Source organism: Nerophis ophidion, linkage group LG24 (genome assembly GCF_033978795.1).
Source record: "Nerophis ophidion isolate RoL-2023_Sa linkage group LG24, RoL_Noph_v1.0, whole genome shotgun sequence".
NCBI lineage: Eukaryota > Metazoa > Chordata > Actinopteri > Syngnathiformes > Syngnathidae > Nerophis > Nerophis ophidion.
In genome coordinates, this window is record NC_084634.1 from 4,043,085 (window position 1) to 4,062,087 (window position 19,003).

The 19,003-nt window shown below is 43.3% G+C and overlaps 1 protein-coding gene across 1 annotated transcript in view; it reads right to left on the minus strand.

Moving 5' to 3' along the window:
* The window catches only part of marc1 (mitochondrial amidoxime reducing component 1), a 27,043-nt gene extending 23,797 nt beyond the window's left edge, over positions 1-3,246 (minus strand). Inside the window, exon 1 of the mRNA XM_061885703.1 lies at positions 2,745-3,246. Coding sequence (XP_061741687.1) covers positions 2,745-2,974 — 230 coding nt within the window. The 5' untranslated portion in view covers positions 2,975-3,246. The remainder of the gene's footprint in view (positions 1-2,744) is intronic.
* Between the last annotated feature and the right edge of the window lie 15,757 nt (positions 3,247-19,003).

A 19,003-nucleotide genomic window follows, 5' to 3' on the forward strand; every position in this document is an offset into this window, starting at 1 on the left:
TTGTTTTTTATATATAAAAAAATTCTTCTGCGGCCCGGTGGTTGGGGACCACTGTTTTACAATATTGCCTATGAGCGACAAAAAAACTGAATATTGACAACATATAAACGTCACAGCCCTTCTTGGTCGACATATTTAACGAATCAAGCGAAACGCAACAAAAATATAAATGAAGAAGGGTGAAAAAAAAACAACAAAAAAACACCTAAAATCTGATATACTGCACATCATAATGGCAGCTATAGTTTCGATCGTAAAGATCTTAAAACAAAATTTGGGGAATCTTTGGGAAGCATGCGAATTTTCCCAGGTCTGTTATGTACAGACAGGTGTGGGCTTTACCAAATCACAAGCAAACAACTGAATTGCTCCACAGTGAAGCTGTAGAAACATCCCAAGGACGATCAGTTACAACAGTATCTCGCTTTGGAGCTTCATGGTGAAGGCTGGGATTTATATATTTTTTTATAGTTTTAATTGGCCCAAAAACTTTTTTTTCGCATTACTATGGGGTATTGTGTGTAGAATTTTGAGGACAAAAATGCGCCTATCCGCGCTTGAGGCCCATTTTTGCATTATCATGGGGTATTGTGTGTAGAATTTTGAGGACGAAAATGCATCTGTCCGCACTTGAGGTCTCATTTCAAGGCACTCGGCCAGCGGCACATTTTTGCATTACCCTGGGGTATTGTGTGTAGAATTTTGAGAACAAAAATGCACCTGTACTCGCTTGAGGCCCATTTTAAGGCACTCGGCCAGCGGCACATTTTCGCATTATCACGAGCAATTGTGTGTAGAATTTTGAGGACAAAAATGCACCTGTCCGCACTTGAGGCCTATTTAGAGGCATTTGGCGAGCGGCACATTTTTGCATTATCATGGGGTATTGTGTGTAGAATTTTGAGGACAAAAATGCACCTGTCCACTTGAGGCCTCATTTCGAGGCACATTTTCGCTTTATCATGGGGTATTGTGTGTAGAATTTTGAGGACAAAAATGCACCGGTCCACACTTGAGGCACCCAGCGAGCGGCACGTTTTTGCATTATCATGGGGTATTGTGTGTAGAATTTTGAGGACTAAAATGAATGTGTTCCATTTTGGAATAGGGCTATAAATGTGGGAAAAAACATTTAAGCGCTCTGAATACTTTCTGGATGCTAAAATTTTGATTAAAAAATATATTTTATCTTAGTTTTTGTGTTACATGTGACAATGCAAATGTACCATCTAATTATACGTGCGGAGGGCCAATTAGGAAAATGGCCCCTGGGGCCGCACTTTGGACTTCCCTGACCCAAACAAATCATTTGTATTCCGCCAACATTTTTTCAAACTTGGTATTGTGTGTAGAATTTTGAGGCACCCGGCGAGCGGCACATTTTCGCATTATCATGGTGGTATTGTGTGTAGAATTTTGAGGATAAAAATGCACCTATTTGCACTTGAGGCCCATTTTGAGGCACTCGGCCAGCGGCACATTTTCACATTATCATGGGGTATTGTGTGTAGAATTTTGAGGACAAAAATGCACCTGTCCACACTTGAGGCACTCGGCGAGCGGCACATTTTCACATTATGACTGGGTATTGTGTGTAGAATTTTGAGAACAAAAACGCACCTGTCCGCACTTGAGGCCCATTTTGAGGCACTCGGCCAGCGGCACATTTTCGCATTATCATGGGGTATTGTGTGTAGAATTTTGAGGACAAAAATGCACCTATCCGCGCTTGAGGCACATTTACGCATTATCACGGGGTATTGTGTGTAGAATTTTGAGAACAAAAACGCACCTGTCCGCACTTGCGGCCCATTTTGAGGCACTTTGCGAGCGGCACATTTTGGCGTTATCACGGGGTATTGTGTGTAGAATTTTGAGGACAAAAATGCACCTGTCCACACTTGAGGCACTCGGCAAGCGGCACATTTTCGCATTATCATGGGGTATTGTGTGTAGAATTTTGAGGACAAAAATGCACCTGTCCGCGCTTGAGGACAATTTTGAGACACTCGGCACATCTTCGCATTATCATGGGGTATTGTGTGTAGAATTTTGAGGACAAAAATGCACCTGTCCACACTTGAGGCCTCATTTCGAGGCACATTTTCGCATTATCATGGGGTATTGTGTGTAGAATTTTGAGGACAAAAATGCACCTATCCGCGCTTGAGGCACATTTACGCATTATCACGGGGTATTGTGTGTAGAATTTTGAGAACAAAAACGCACCTGTCCGCACTTGCGGCCCATTTTGAGGCACTTTGCGAGCGGCACATTTTGGCGTTATCACGGGGTATTGTGTGTAGAATTTTGAGGACAAAAATGCACCTGTCCACACTTGAGGCACTCGGCAAGCGGCACATTTTCGCATTATCATGGGGTATTGTGTGTAGAATTTTGAGGACAAAAATGCACCTGTCCACACTTGAGGCCTCATTTCGAGGCACATTTTCGCTTTATCATGGGGTATTGTGTGTAGAATTTTGAGGAAAAAAATGCACCTGTCCACACTTGAGGCCTCATTTCAAGGCACATTTTCGCATTATCATGGGGTATTGTGTGTAGAATTTTGAGGACAATAACGCACCTGTCCACACTTGAGGCCTCATTTCGAGGCACATTTTCGCTTTATCATGGGGTATTGTGTGTAGAATTTTGAGGACAAAAACATACCTGAGCCGCACTTTGGACTCCCCTGACCCAAACAAACAACTTGTTGGAGCGTGGAGGCGACACGCACTCACCGGTCCTGCATCTGTCCGCACTTGAGGCCCATTTTCCGGCACTCGGCGAGCGGCACCGACACCGCCTTGCCGGACTTGAGCGGGTGGACGAGGAGCTGCGACACCACACCCACGCGGACCAGCTGCTCCGGCTTCCACAAGTATTTATACCCCAGGCCCAAAGCCGCCACGGCGACGGCGGCTCCGCCGACCAGCAGGACCACTTTGTTCCCAGCCAGCCTCGCCTCCATTTTAGAACTTGGACACAACTCAGCTGGACTTTGGACTTCTTCTCAGCGACGTGTTGCGTTCAATGCCGTCCAGTCTAGCCGCTTTCTCTTATAGTGCTTGGTGCTTGTGGTGCGTTTACGTGCAAATCTCACTTTTTCCACGAACGTCGCCGAGGCTGGGGAGTTTTCCTCTTCGTGTTTGTCTGACATTTAGTAAACAACCTATGCACAGACCAAGTCCAAAATGCAGGTTTAGTGAGACAGGAAATCCATCTTTGGCGGGCGTTCACAGTTTGGCACAACACCGGAAGTGATCATTTTCCGAATGTTTTTTTCCCCCCTTTTTAAATTTTTTTTTATTTTACTGCTGCTAACTTTACTTTTGTAACCAATGGAATATATAAGTCGCCTATACTGTATCACAATATAAAATAACAAACACGGAGGCTCTAGTTTTACACGAGGACCACTTTATTTCGTTTGTTTTCAAAACTCCGCGCCACTCCAAGATGACATCATTTCCGTTCTTTTTCACCTTCAAAATAAGAGCTCAGGGCATACACTGTATAACAGGAACTTAACATCACAAAGAGGCAAAACCATAAAAATAGGTTACATACCTCCCCCCCTACAAAAAGAAACGTCCTCGTTTCGACACAATAACAGGATAAGTGCCAAAAACAACACAAACAGGCAAAACCATTAAAAAAACAAACAAACATGGAGGCTCTAGTTTTACACGAAGACCACTTTATTTCCTTTGTTTTCAAACCTCAGCGCCACGCCAAGATGACATCATTTCCGTTCTTTTGCACTTTCAAAATAAGAGCTCACGGCACATAACAGGAATTTAACATCACAAAGAGGCAAAACCATAAAAAAAGGTTACACTTTTATTTACGACCCTTGGGAATAATCGTTCACATATTTTTGATTTTTTTGTACATGTTTTTATTTTATTGAAAAACAACTTTAAAGCTAAAGTGTATATCATCAATTAAACTATGGACTTCTCTTTACAATGCGATAATAGATTGTAGAAATATGTTCCTATTGAAAAAAATATATAAAGACACATTAAGATCATATGGACAACCGTAAGTGTTTACATTTTGCTTTATATTTATTATTTGGGACCGAATGTCCCTTTGGGACAGAGGACCCTATTGTATTTCTAAGGTTTTATTATTATTATACCGTCGCCTCTTTGAGCTGTAATTTGACCCCCTTAAAATAATTCAAAACTCACCAAATTTAACACACACATCAGGACTGGTGAAAATTGCCATCTAAAAAAAAATAAAAAAATAAAAATTAAATTGTGCTCTAGCGCCCCCTAGGAAAAAATACGAACAAAACTGCTTGTAACTTTCGTTAGGAATGTCGTAGAGACATGTAACAAAAACCTCTATGTAGGTCTGACTTAGACCTACATTTCATGCTCTTACATCCCTCAGCAAAAATCAACAGGAAGTTGGCAAAAAAACTCTTCAAAACAAAAGTTTCCTAAAAAATTTCATTTTTGCCTATTTGAGCTGTAATTTGACCCCCTTAAAATGCTTCAAAACTCACCAAACTCGACACACACATCAAGATTGGTGAAAATTGCGATATAATAAAAAAAAACCACCAAAACACAAAATTGCGCTCTAGCGCCCCCTAGGAATAAAACACAGACAAAACTGCTCTCGGGAAGAAAACACAGACAAAACTGCTTGTAACTTCCGGTAGGAATGTTGTAGAGACATGAAACAAACACCTCTATGTAGGACTCACTTAGACCTACATTTCATTCATTGACATCCTTCAGCAAAAATCAACAGGAAGTTGTTAATTACCCCTTCAAAACAAAAGTTTTCTAAAAACCCGTCACCTTTTTTCAAACATTATCTCCTCTGAGCGCGTTTGTTGTGTCGGCTTCAAACTACCACAGGAGAGAGATTGAACCCTTCTCATTAAAAGTTGTGCAAAGAGTTTTTCTATCTGCTCCGGTTTTGATTTTACGAGCCTTCAAAGAACCGCTGCGCTGTTGTTTCCGCGCTGCTGCCGTCTCAAGATGGCCGCTTAAAAGCAGGAAGCACCAGCGTGACCACACAATGCAGAGAAGGTAGGTAATGTGCAGGTAAAAATATGTTGAATGGGTAAAGGCAGGAAACACCAGCAAAATTCGGTCCCGTTCCATCACTGCTTGCAGCTTTAATTTCACTTATTTTTTGTCTGGTTTTGTGTTTGTTTTGTCTCATCCCATGAAGTGTATATTACCTTTTTTGTTCGGTTTGGACTTCATGAAGTTGTTCCCTTGTTGTTTTTTTGTGTTTTTTCCGGGACTTCTCAAAAGGAGATGTATTTCAGTAGGCGGGGCCTTGTAAAAAAAAAAAAAAAAAAATGATTGTATGTGATTGGATAAACCACTTGTCAATGGAAATGCCCCCCTCTACCTCAAAGAACTGCTCACCCCCCAAATCCTCCACACGACACAGACAGACTAACCTCCTCCAACCTCCGAGGACAAAGCTACGAAGAATGAGGAACGCTCTCCCTGACCACCTGAGGGCACCACAGACTGTGGATGCTCTTAAAAAAGGCTTAAAAATTCTTCCTAAAATTTGTATTTAAAAAAATATATATACAATTTAGATATATGCATGCTACTTCTAGCTATTAGGCTGTTCTAGTTTTTATTTTATTATTATTATTTTTTTTAATTATCTTTTTATTTTTTTATACATATCAGGGGTGTCAAACTCGTTTCTATTGAGGGCCACACCGCACAGTCAGGGCTGCTATTAGAGGGCCGCTCGTAACAGTAAATAATTAATGAATCTCAATATTTTACTTTTTTTTTTTTACGTAAAGAGTAAAAAAAAAAAATCTGTAGATTTTACCACTGTTTTTTTACAGAAAAAATGGCAGTTTAATTGCCAGACTTTCACTGTAAAAGTATAGCATTATTATTACATCATATTACTGTAAATAGAAAAACAGCACAACTGTTTTATTTTATTTTGGCAACTTAGCTGCCAGTTTTTTTTTTCCATAATAAAATGTGGGTAACTTAAAATCATCAACTGTGGATATAACAGTAAAAAAAAAACAAATAGAAAAAGTGACAGCTCAGTCGACTTAATTTACTTTAAAAAAACAAATATTGGTCCTTTTTTTTTTTCAACTGTAAATGCTGTAAAAAAAGAACAAAACATAAATTTACAGTAAAATCTATTGGTCATTTTTATAGTGCACAATTTGATGGATAACTTGCCTCGAAATCATAATTTAAGCAGATATTTCAGTATTTATTTGGGTTTTGTGACAGGTGTGGCAGTCTTCATTTACCGCCCCTTCCAAAAAGGGAGGGGGGGAGTAGGCTCAGCCGGTCGGAAGCCCGGCTTGCGTCTGGCGATGGAGGTCTGTAGAGAGGTGGAGCCGGCGAACGAGCAGCGGCGAGGAGGCGGAGAATGCGGCTGAGCGGGGAGGCGGGGCGCGACGCCGCAGTCAAATGCAGGGGATTGTGTAGTGAGTCTTATTCTGCGTTGTGTAGTTTTTTTAAGTAAGAGACACTCCACCATTCCGTCGTTTCATCATTTATTGGCCACCTGTTTTGGAAACACATAAACAGGTCTCTACTTTTCTGGCGGAGTGATACAACATCAAAAGTCCGATAGAAGAGGAAGTAAATATCCGAAAAAAACCGAAAAGTCTTTCTTCAAAATAAAACCAATACTTCAAAATAAAACACAACACCCTGTCTCGTTCATAATATAGCGCAACAACATCACACTATTGCATTTGGATCGCGCGCCGGTTCACAATTAACATTTCTCCTCACGCTGCATAAAAGGGGGAGAAGGAGGAGAGATCAGGGCAGAAGGAGTCGGAGAGCCTGCAGCAGTGGATGAGGAACGAAAGCGAGAGAGGTTAAGACGCAGACGACGACGGAGGAGCAGTGGGAGTGACGTTGGCACAAAAGACTTCTTTTATTTGAAAAAATTAAAAGAGAGTCAAACCTGCTAAAGCAATGCCCTTCCTTGGTGGTCAGTGGAACCCGCACGACAGTGAGGTACTGTCACACATGGCAACAGCTGTTTCTAAAGGAAAGGGGTCACAAAACAGTTGAAATTGAAGGTGCCTGGAGGAAGGGGGGTCAGGTCCTGCTTCCTCTCCGCTTTGTAGATCTCGAGCCAAGTCGAAATCTTCCTGTGGATTACAATACATCAAAGAAACCGACACCTCCATGTCGCTTCCCATCCTACACAGTGGAGATTTACCAGCCTTTTGAATGGTAAGATCAAAGATAGCTTTGAAACACAATTATTTTGACAATAACTTAAATAAATACAATTTTGTACAAGAGGAGTACATAAAGTGCATTTTTCATAGTTCCTTTGCTGTAAACTATGACTGAACACGAGGTGGAGGAGTGAGAGAGGACTACGTGTTGCCAGGTTTGTCGAAATTAAAACACTTTGTCCCCGTGAATGAAAAGAAAACAAAAAAGCCGACCTTCTCAGGGGGGACTATTTTGGTCTTTGACACAGATCCTCAGGTCCGTGGCCAAAGTATAAACAGCAGATGCTCGCCCCACAGGGGGTCAAAACAGGGTTTGGGCCGACGGGTCCTCCTTCTGTCTTCATGGCTGAAGGCTGGGATGGATGTGGCTGTGGTGACAGGACCCGTGCTGTTGTTTGTCACCTACTTCCACACTTCCTGTTGACCACACGAGCAACAAGGCGACTCTCAAGTCATTTCTCCTTTTGCCAATTTACCACACGGGAGTCGTGACAGAATATCTGCTGACTCTGCTTCTTACAGAGTTTATATATATATATGTATATGTGTATATATATATATATATATATATTCATATATATATATATATATATATATATATATATGTATATGTGTGTGTGTGTATGTATACATGTATGTTTATGTGTATATATGTATGTATATGTGTGTATACATATATATATATATATATATATATGTATATAAATGTGTGTGTGTATGTATATACATGTATTTGTCTGTATATATGTTTCTATTTTTATGTGCGTGTGTATATGCTGTATCTATCTATATATGTATATATATATATATATATATATACATATATATATATATATATATATGTGTGTGTTTATATATGCATATATATATGTATTTGTTTGTGCATATATATAAATATATATGAGGCACACATTAAAAGCGTTACTAAAACGGCCTTCTTTCATCTCCGTAATATCGCTAAAATTCGCTCCATTCTGTCCACTAAAGACGCTGAGATCATTATCCATGCGTTTGTTACGTCTCGTCTCGATTACTGTAACGTATTATTTTCGGGTCTCCCCATGTCTAGCATTAAAAGATTACAGTTGGTACAAAATGCGGCTGCTAGACTTTTGACAAGAACAAGAAAGTTTGATCACATTACGCCTATACTGTATATACCTTTATATACATATATACATACATAGATACCTATACTGTATATACCTTTATATACATATATACATACATATATACCTGTACTGTATATACCTTTATATACATATATACATACATATATACCTGTACTGTATATACCTTTATATACATACATATATACCTATACTGTATATACCTTTATATACATATATACATACATATATACCTATACTGTATATACCTTTATATACATATATACATACATATATACCTATACTGGCTCACCTGCACTGGCTTCCTGTGCACTTAAGATGTGACTTTAAGGTTTTACTACTTACGTATAAAATACTACACGGTGTAGCTCCATCCTATCTTGCCGATTGTATTGTACCATATGTCCCGGCAAGAAATCTGCCTTCAAAGGACTCCGGCTTGTTAGTGATTCCTAGAGCCCAAAAAAAGTCTGCGGGCTATAGAGTGTTTTATTTTCGGGCTCCAGTACTCTGGAATGCCCTCCCGGTAACAGTTCGAGATGCCACCTCAGTAGAAGCATTTAAGTCTCACCTTAAAACTCATTTGTATACTCTAGCCTTTAAATAGACCTCCTTTTTAGACCAGTTGATCTGCCGTTTCTTTTCTTTTTCTTCTATGTCCCACTCTCCCCTGTGGAGGGGGTCCAGTCCGATCCGGTGGCCATGCACTGCTTGCCTGTGTATCGGCTGGGGACATCTCTGCGCTGCTGATCCGCCTCCGCTTGGGATGGTTTCCTGCTGGCTCCGCTGTGAACGGGACTCTCGCTGCCGTGTTGGATCCATTATGGACTGAACTTTCACAGTATCATGTTAGACCTGCTCGACATCCATTGCTTTCCTCCTCTCCAAGGTTCTCATAGTCATTATTGTCACAGACGTCCCACTGGGTGTGAGTTTTTCCTTGCCCTTATGTGGGCCTGCCGAGGATGTCGTGGTGGTTTGTGCAGCCCTTTGAGACACTAGTGATTTAGGGCACTAGAGAAAAGCGCTATATAAATATAATTCACTTCACATCTAAGTTACGTTTCTTTTCTTTTCCTCCTATGTCCCACTCTCCCTTGTGGAGGGGGTCCGGTCCGGTCCGATCCGGTGACCATGTACTGCTTGCCTGTGTATCGGCTTGATCCGCCTCCGCTTGGGATGGTTTCCTGTGGACGGGACTCTCGCTGCTGTGTCGGATCCGCTTTGGACTGGACTCTCGCGGCTGTGTTGGATCCATTACGGATTAAACTTTCACAGTATCATGTTAGACCCGCTCGACATCCATTGCTTTCCTCCTCTCCAAGGTTTCTCATAGTCATCATTGTCACCGACGTCCCACTGGGTGTGAGTTTTTCCTTGCCCTTATGTGGGCCTGCCGAGGATGTGGTAGTGGTTTGTGCAGCCCTTTGAGACACTAGTGATTTAGGGCACTAGAGAAAAGCGCTATATAAATATAATTCACTTCACATCTAAGTTACGTTTCTTTTCTTTTTCTCCTATGTCCCACTCTCCCTTGTGGAGGGGGTCCGGTCCGGTCCGATCCGGTGACCATGTACTGCTTGCCTGTGTATCGGCTTGATCCGCCTCCGCTTGGGATGGTTTCCTGTGGACGGGACTCTCGCTGCCGTGTCGGATCCGCTTTGGACTGGACTCTCGCGACCGTGTTGGATCCATTGCGGATTGAACTTTCACAGTATCATGTTAGACCCGCTCGACATCCATTGCTTTCCTCCTCTCCAAGGTTTCTCATGGTCATCATTGTCACCGACGTCCCACTGGGTGTGAGTTTTTCCTTGCCCTTATGTGGGCCTACCGAGGATGTGGTAGTGGTTTGTGCAGCCCTTTGAGACACTAGTGATTTAGGGCACTAGAGAAAAGCGCTATATAAATATAATTCACTTCACATCTAAGTTACGTTTCTTTTCTTTTCCTCCTATGTCCCACTCTCCCTTGTGGAGGGGGTCCGGTCCGGTCCGATCCGGTGACCATGTACTGCTTGCCTGTGTATCGGCTTGATCCGCCTCCGCTTGGGATGGTTTCCTGTGGACGGGACTCTCGCTGCTGTGTCGGATCCGCTTTGGACTGGACTCTCGCGAGCGTGTTGGATCCATTACGGATTAAACTTTCACAGTATCATGTTAGACCCGCTCGACATCCATTGCTTTCCTCCTCTCCAAGGTTTCTCATAGTCATCATTGTCACCGACGTCCCACTGGGTGTGAGTTTTTCCTTGCCCTTATGTGGGCCTGCCGAGGATGTCGTAGTGGTTTGTGCAGCCCTTTGAGACACTAGTGATTAAGGGCACTAGAGAAAAGCGCTATATAAATATAATTCACTTCACATCTAAGTTACGTTTCTTTTCTTTTTCTCCTATGTCCCACTCTCCCTTGTGGAGGGGGTCCGGTCCGGTCCGATCCGGTGACCATGTACTGCTTGCCTGTGTATCGGCTTGATCCGCCTCCGCTTGGGATGGTTTCCTGTGGACGGGACTCTCGCTGCTGTGTCGGATCCGCTTTGGACTGGACTCTCGCGACCGTGTTGGATCCATTATGGATTGATCTTTCACAGTATCATGTTAGACCCGCTCAACATCCATTGCTTTCCTCCTCTCCAAGGTTTCTCATAGTCATCATTGTCACCGACGTCCCACTGGGTGTGAGTTTTTCCTTGCCCTTATGTGGGCCTACCGAGGATGTGGTAGTGGTTTGTGCAGCCCTTTGAGACACTAGTGATTTAGGGCACTAGAGAAAAGCGCTATATAAATATAATTCACTTCACATCTAAGTTACGTTTCTTTTCTTTTCCTCCTGTGTCCCACTCTCCCTTGTGGAGGGGGTCCGGTCCGGTCCGATCCGGTGACCATGTACTGCTTGCCTGTGTATCGGCTTGATCCGCCTCCGCTTGGGATGGTTTCCTGTGGACGGGACTCTCGCTGCTGTGTCGGATCCGCTTTGGACTGGACTCTCGCGGCTGTGTTGGATCCATTATGGATTAAATTTTCACAGTATCATGTTAGACCCGCTCCACATCCATTGCTTTCCTCCTCTCCAAGGTTTCTCATAGTCATCATTGTCACCGACGTCCCACTGGGTGTGAGTTTTTCCTTGCCCTTATGTGGGCCTGCCGAAGATGTGGTAGTGGTTTGTGCAGCCCTTTGAGACACTAGTGATTTAGGGCTATATAAGCAAACATTGATTGATTGATTGATTTAAACCAGTGCAGGTGGGTAAAGTGTCTTGCCCAAGGACACAACGGCAGTAACTAGGGAATCGAACCTGCAACCCTCAAGTTGCTGGCACGGCCGCTCTACCAACCGAGCTATGTAAAAGCCTAAAGATCCGTGATGGGTATTTCAGCATGGTCTTTAGTCTGAAGGTGGTCCATCAACATCTGGTTTCCACGGCAACAAGCCGAGACCACGCTCTCTCTCTCTCTCTCCACGCTCGCGCTCTGCGGGAGATGATCTAAACCTGGCCGTCCCACACGGAGCGCCATACTTTTAGCACGGTGACTAACCGGCTGCAGGGTTTTTTTTTTTTTTTTCCGGACCTGGACCTCAGTCAGGCGTCCAGCGGGGCGACCATCTGGGCCCAAGAGTGGGTTCCATACATTCACGGTCACGGACTAACACTAGATCGGACTAATCCCTGGAGATAATCATCTCATTCATATGTTTGGTGTTGAATCTCAGGATCAAGCCTCGTTTTTAAGGGGATTGTGGACTTTCCGAATCACGCCTAAGTCCATTAAAGGCCCGTGACTGACAGCTTGATTATTATCCATTGTGCTCACATACTAAAGACCCTCCCATCTGTCGCCACTAAAAATAGTCCTGTCGGCATGCTTCCTTTCCAGGTGTGGCGACAACACATCACCAGAGAACATATATATATATATATATATATATATATATATATATATATATATATATATATATATATATACACAGTCCTGCTCAAAAGTTTACATACACTTGTAAAGGACATCACGTCATGGCTGTTTGGAGTTTCCAATCATTTTCTCCAACTCATATTTTTTTATACATATTAACATCCTTGTTGGTCACAACAAAAAAAAGATTCATGAAGTTTGGTTCTTTTACGAATTTATTACGGCTCTACTGAAAATCAATCAATCAATGTTTATTCAGGTGACATCATACGCAAATACGGTGTTAGCTTTCACTGTTATGCTGATGACACCCAACTCTACATGCCCCTAAAGCTGACCAACACGCCGGATTGTAGTCAGCTGGAGGCGTGTCTTAATGAAATTAAACAATGGATGTCCGCTAACTTTTTGCAACTCAACGCCAAAAAAACGGAAATGCTGATTATCGGTCCTGCTAGACACCGACCTCTATTTAATAATACAACTTTAACATTTGACAACCAAACAATTAAACAAGGCGACACGGTAAAGAATCTGGGTATTATCTTCGACCCAACTCTCTCCTTTGAGTCACACATTAAAAGCGTTACTAAAACGGCCTTCTTTCTTCTCCGTAATATATCGCTAAAATTCGCTCCATTCTGTCCATTAAAGACGCTGAGATCATTATCCATGCGTTTGTTACGTCTCGTCTCGACTACTGTAACGTATTATTTTGGGGTCTCCCCATGTCTAGCATTAAAAGATTACAGTTGGTACAAAATGCGACTGCTAGACTTTTGACAAGAACAAGAAAGTTTGATCACATTACGCCTGTACTGTATATACCTTTATATAGATATATACATACATATATACCTATACTGTATATACCTTTATATACATATATACATACATATATACCCATACTGTATATACCTTTATATACATATATACATACATATATACCTATACTGTATATACCTTTATATACATATATACATACATTATACCTATACTGTATATACCTTTATATACATATATACATACATATATACCTATACTGTATATACCTTTATATACATATATACATACATATATACCTATACTGTATATACCTTTATATACATATATACATACATATATACCTATACTGTATATACCTTTATATACATATATACATACATATATACCTATACTGTATATACCTTTATATACATATATACATACATATATACCTGTACTGTATATACCTTTATATACATATATACATACATATATACCTATACTGTATATACCTTTATATACATATATACATACATATATACCTGTACTGGCTCACCTGCACTGGCTTCCTGTGCACTTAAGATGTGACTTTAAGGTTTTACTACTTACGTATAAAATACTACACGGTCTAGCTCCATCCTATCTTGCCGATTGTATTGTACCATATGTCCCGGCAAGAAATCTGCCTTCAAAGGACTCCGGCTTATTAGTGATTCCCAAAGCCCCAAAAAAGTCTGCGGGCTATAGAGCTTTTTCATTTCGGGCTCCAGTACTCTGGAATGCCCTCCCGGTAACAGTTGGAGATGCCACCTCAGTAGAAGCATTTAAGTCTCACCTTAAAACTCATTTGTATACTCTAGCCTTTAAATAGACTCCCTTTTTAGACCAGTTGATCTGCCGTTTCTTTTCTTTTTCTTCTATGTCCCACTCTCCCTTGTGGAGGGGGTCCGGTCCGATCCGGTGGCCATGTACTGCTTGCCTGTGTATCGGCTGGGGACATCTCTGCGCTGCTGATCCGCCTCCGCTTGGGATGGTTTCCTGCTGGCTCCGCTGTGAACGGGACTCTCGCTGCTGTGTTGGATCCGCTTTGGACTGGACTCTCGCGACTGTGTTGTATCCATTGTGGATTGAACTTTCACAGTATCATGTTAGACCCGCTCGACATCCATTGCTTTCCTCCTCTCCAAGGTTTCTCATAGTCATCATTGTCACCGACGTCCCACTGGGTGTGAGTTTTCCTTGCCCTTATGTGGGCCTACCGAGGATGTCGTGGTGGTTTGTGCAGCCCTTTGAGACACTAGTGATTTAGGGCTATATAAGTAAACATTGATTGATTGATTGATTGATTATTTATACAGCCCTCAATCACAAATGTCTCAAAAGGACTGCACAAACCATTACGACTACGACATCCTCGGAAGAACCCACAAAAGGGCAAGGAAAACTCACACCCAGTGGGACGCCGGTGACAATGCTGACTGTGAGAAACCTTGGAGAGGACCCCCCCCCCGCCCTCTAGGGGACCGAAAGCAATGGATGTCGAGCGGGTCTAACATGATACTGTGAAAGTTCAATCCATAAAGGATGCAACACAGCCGCGAGAGTTCAGTTCAAAGCGGATCCAAGACAGCAGCGAGAGTCCCATCCACAGGAAACCATCTCAAGCGGAGGCGCATCAGCAGCGTAGAGATGTCCCCAACCCATACAGGCGAGCGGTCCATCCTGGGTCTCGACTCTGGACAGCCAGTACTTCATCCATGGTCATCGGACCGGACCCCCTCCACAAGGGAGGGGGGGGGACATAGGAGAAAAAAAGAAAAGAAGCGGCAGATCAACTGGTCTAAAAAGGAGGTCTGTTTGAAGGCTAGAGTATACAGATGAGTTTTAAGGTGAGACTTAAATGCTTCTACTGAGGTAGCATCTCAAACTGTTACCGGGAGGGCATTCCAGAGTACTGGAGCCCGAACGCAAAACGCTCTATAGCCCGCAGACTTTTTTTGGGGGCTCTAGGAATCACTAATAAGCCGGAGTCTTTTGAAGGCAGATTTCTTGCCGGGACATATGGTACAATACAATCGGCAAGATAGGATGGAGCTAGACCGTGTAGTATTTTATACGTAAGTAGTAAAACCTTAAAGTCACATCTTAAGTGCACAGGAAGCCAGTGCTGGTGAGCCAGTATAGGTATATATGTATGTATAGGTATATATGTATGTATATATGTATATAAAGGTATATACAGTATAGGTATATATGTATGTATATATGTATATAAAGGTATATACAGCATAGGTATATATGTATGTATATATGTATATAAAGGTATATACAGTATAGGTATATATGTATGTATATATGTATATAAAGGTATATACAGTGCAGGCGTAATATGATCAAACTTTCTTGTTCTTGTCAAAAGTCTAGCAGCCGCATTTTGTACCAACTGAAATCTTTTAATGCTAGACATGGGGCGACCCCAAAATAATCCTCCTTTTTCATTGTCCCATTTAAAGCACCAATTCCATTGACAGCAAAACAGGCCCAGAGCATACTACTACCACCACCATGCTTGACGGTAGGTTTGGTGTTCCTTGGATTAAACCGCTAAATTCCTTGGATTAAACAGCTAAATTTGTGTTTCATTTGACATCACATGGACAAAGATAAGACCTTCTGGAGGAAAGTTCTATGGTTCTGTGCTCTATCACAAAAAATAAGAGTTGTAGAAATGATTAGAAACTCAAGACAGCCATGACATCATGTCCTTTACAAGTGTATGTAAACTTTTGACCACAACTGCATACAAACATATATACATGCTTCAATGGTCTCCATTTTTCAAAGGCAGCCCCGATATAAATCCTGGTTTTGTTCCTGGCTTTGTCATGAATAAGTTGAAAATAGTAACTTTTAGACGGACTAAAGTCTGACATGTTTAGTAACTTTACCGGGGGCGGTAGCCAGACGAAGATGGCGGTGTGTAACTTGGCAACCAAGATGTGACACACTCACTGACTTGGGTATCAAAATGAAAACAGTTTCAACAGAAGTGTGCAATTCCAAGGCGTTAGATGTGTGTTGCTTTAGAAAAGAAGTAGTCTTTGCCATTAGGTTGAATGTACCATTCTTTTATTTTTGTTGAGCCTACAAATTGTTTAAAATCTAAGTATCGTACTTATTACACACCGGCTGTTTGATTGTAACGTGCAGTGAAAAATCTCCGTGTCAAATTGCTCAAATTAGCATCGAGCTTAGCGCATTTTTGAAAAGGAGATCCTTCTACGGGCAGTCCGAGGTCGCAACCGGACAGGATGTCACGCTCAGTAAAGGTATCCAAACATGGTACTGTTTAATTTTGGGTGAATCGTTAGCGGGTATAACCAACAGACTTTGAGCGGTGCCTTTAAACGTACCGAATTCGGTATCCATCCATGATATGTCCCGTTGAGATGTTGCTGGGACAAGGACAACATCACGGGTACAGGTGGCCGAAATGAGTTTCTTCCTGGTCTCTCCCTTAGAGATAGGCTGAGAAGCTCGGTCATCCGGGAGGAGCTCAAAGTAAAGCCACTGCTCCTCCACATGGAGAAGCTAGATGAGGTGGTTCGGGTATTTGGTCCGGATGCCACCAGAATGCCTCCCTAGGGAGACCAGTAGGAGGCCACGGGGAAGACCCAGGACACGTTGGGAAGACTATGTCTCCCGGCTGGCCTGGGGAACGCCTCGGGATTCCCCGGGATGAGCTGGACAAAGTGGCTGGGGAGAGGGAAGTCGGGGGTTCCCTGCTTAGACTGGTGACCCCCGCGACCCAAACTCGGATGTTGCTGGGAAAAAAAAGGTATGTTGTGTGGTTGCAAATCACCGTTAGAAAGGAGAGAAGGTTTCCGGTACAGCAACAATTTGCATGCACGATGTTCTTATCAAAGTGTACCGAAAAGTATTCCATTTTAGACTTAATATGTTAACTTTGCTAAAAACTAAATCTTACTGCTTCTAACATGAGTCCCGTAAATACTTGTCAGAAAACCAGCATCCTCTGTTGAACATAACGGGGAGGAAAGTCAGCATTTCCAAGTCCGAGCCCATGGTTCTCGCCCGGGAAAGGATAGCGTGTTATCTTCGGGTTGGGGACAAGATCCTGCCCCAGGTGGAAGAATATAAGTACCTCAGGGTCTTGTTCCCGAGTATTGGAAGAGCGAATCGTGAGATCGACCGACGGATCGGTGTGGCGTCTGCATCGATGCGGACCCTGTCCGTCGTGGTAAAGAAGGAGCTGAGCCGGTAGGCAGAGCTCATAATTTACAGGTCAATCTACAATCCTAGCCTCACCTATGGTCATGAACTTTGGGTTATAACCAAAAAATCACGGATACAAGTGGTCCAAATGGGTTTCCACGGTCGGGAGGCGGGGTTCTCCCTTAGAGATGGGTAGGGTCGGGAGGAACTCTCTGCTCCTCCACATTGAAAAGAGCCAGATGTGGTTCGGGAATCCGGTCAGAATGCCCGCCAGGGGTTTTTAGGGCACATCCAACCAGTAGTAGGGCACGGGGAAGACCAAGGACAAGTTGGCAAGAGGATGTCTCCCAGTTAATAATGAATTAGATTTATATAGCGCTTTTCCATCAACTAGACGCTCCAAGCGCTCACTCCACATTCACACTTCGGTGGTGGTAAGCTACATTTGTAGCCACATGGCGCCTATGGCCCCTCCGACCACCAATCATTCACCAGTGTGACCGGCACTGTTGGGAAGGGTGAAGTGTCTTGCCCAAGGACTCAACGGCAGTGATTTGGATGGCAAGTTGCGGGGAGCCAACCTGGAACCGTCAAGTTTCTGGCACGGCTGCTCTACCCACCACGCCACGCCATGCCACGCCGTCCCCAGTGCCTGGGAACGCCTCGGTATCCCCCGGGAAGAGCTGGACGAAGAAGCTGGGCAGAGAAACGGCTTATCTGCTTTGGATGCGGATAGGCGGAAGAAAATGGATGGATGGGTGGATAACAGGGGTGTTTTGCCCCTCTCTGAAATATGTGATTGACAAAACAAATGACCACTGCAGAGGACGCTGGTTTTCAGGAGGATGTAATCCTTTGAAGTCTGCAAAATGGGGCGTACTTGACATACTTCAGAGGCGGGTTTTTATCCAAGATTTTGCTCTAATTCTAAGTTGTATAACCCCGGGTTGCATTCAGCTCTCAAGGTTCCACTTTAGCTCCGTAACTGTTGGACGGTTTCTTTTAGTGTGGCTCTTCACAAGTTCAAGTACCTCGGAGTCTCGTTCTTGATCGTGAGATCGACAGGCGGATCGGTGCGGCGTCTTCAGTGATGCGGACGCTGTATCGATCCGTTGTGGTGAAGAAGGAGCTGAGCCGGAAGGCAAAGCTCCCGAATTACCGGTCGATCTACGTTCTCATTCTCACCTATGGTCATGAGCTTTGGGTCATGACTGAAAGGACAAGATCACGGGTACAAGCGGCCGAAATGGCTTTCTCCCTTAGAGATAAGGTGAGAAGCTCGGTTATCCAGGAGGAACTCAAAGTAAAGCCGCTGTTCCTCCACATGGAGAGGAGCCAGATGAGGTGGTTCGGGCATCTGGTCAGGATGCCACCCGGATTTCCTCAGTAATGTGGACGGTGTATCAATCCGTTGTGGTGAAGAAGGAGCTGAGCCGAAAGGCAAAGCTCCCGAATTACCGGTCGATCTACGTTCCCATCCTCACCCATGGTCATGAGCTTTGGGTTATGATTGAAAGGGCAAGATCACGGGTACAAGCGGCCCAAATGGCTTTCTCCCTTAGAGATAAGGTGAGAAGCTCTGGCATCCGGGAGGTGGAGTACCATCTCCAAGTTGGGGAGGAGATTTTGCCCCAAGTGGAGGAGTTCCAGTACCTAGGAGTTTTGCTCATGAGTGGGGGAAGAGTGGATCGTGAGATCGACAGGCGGATCGGTGCGGCGT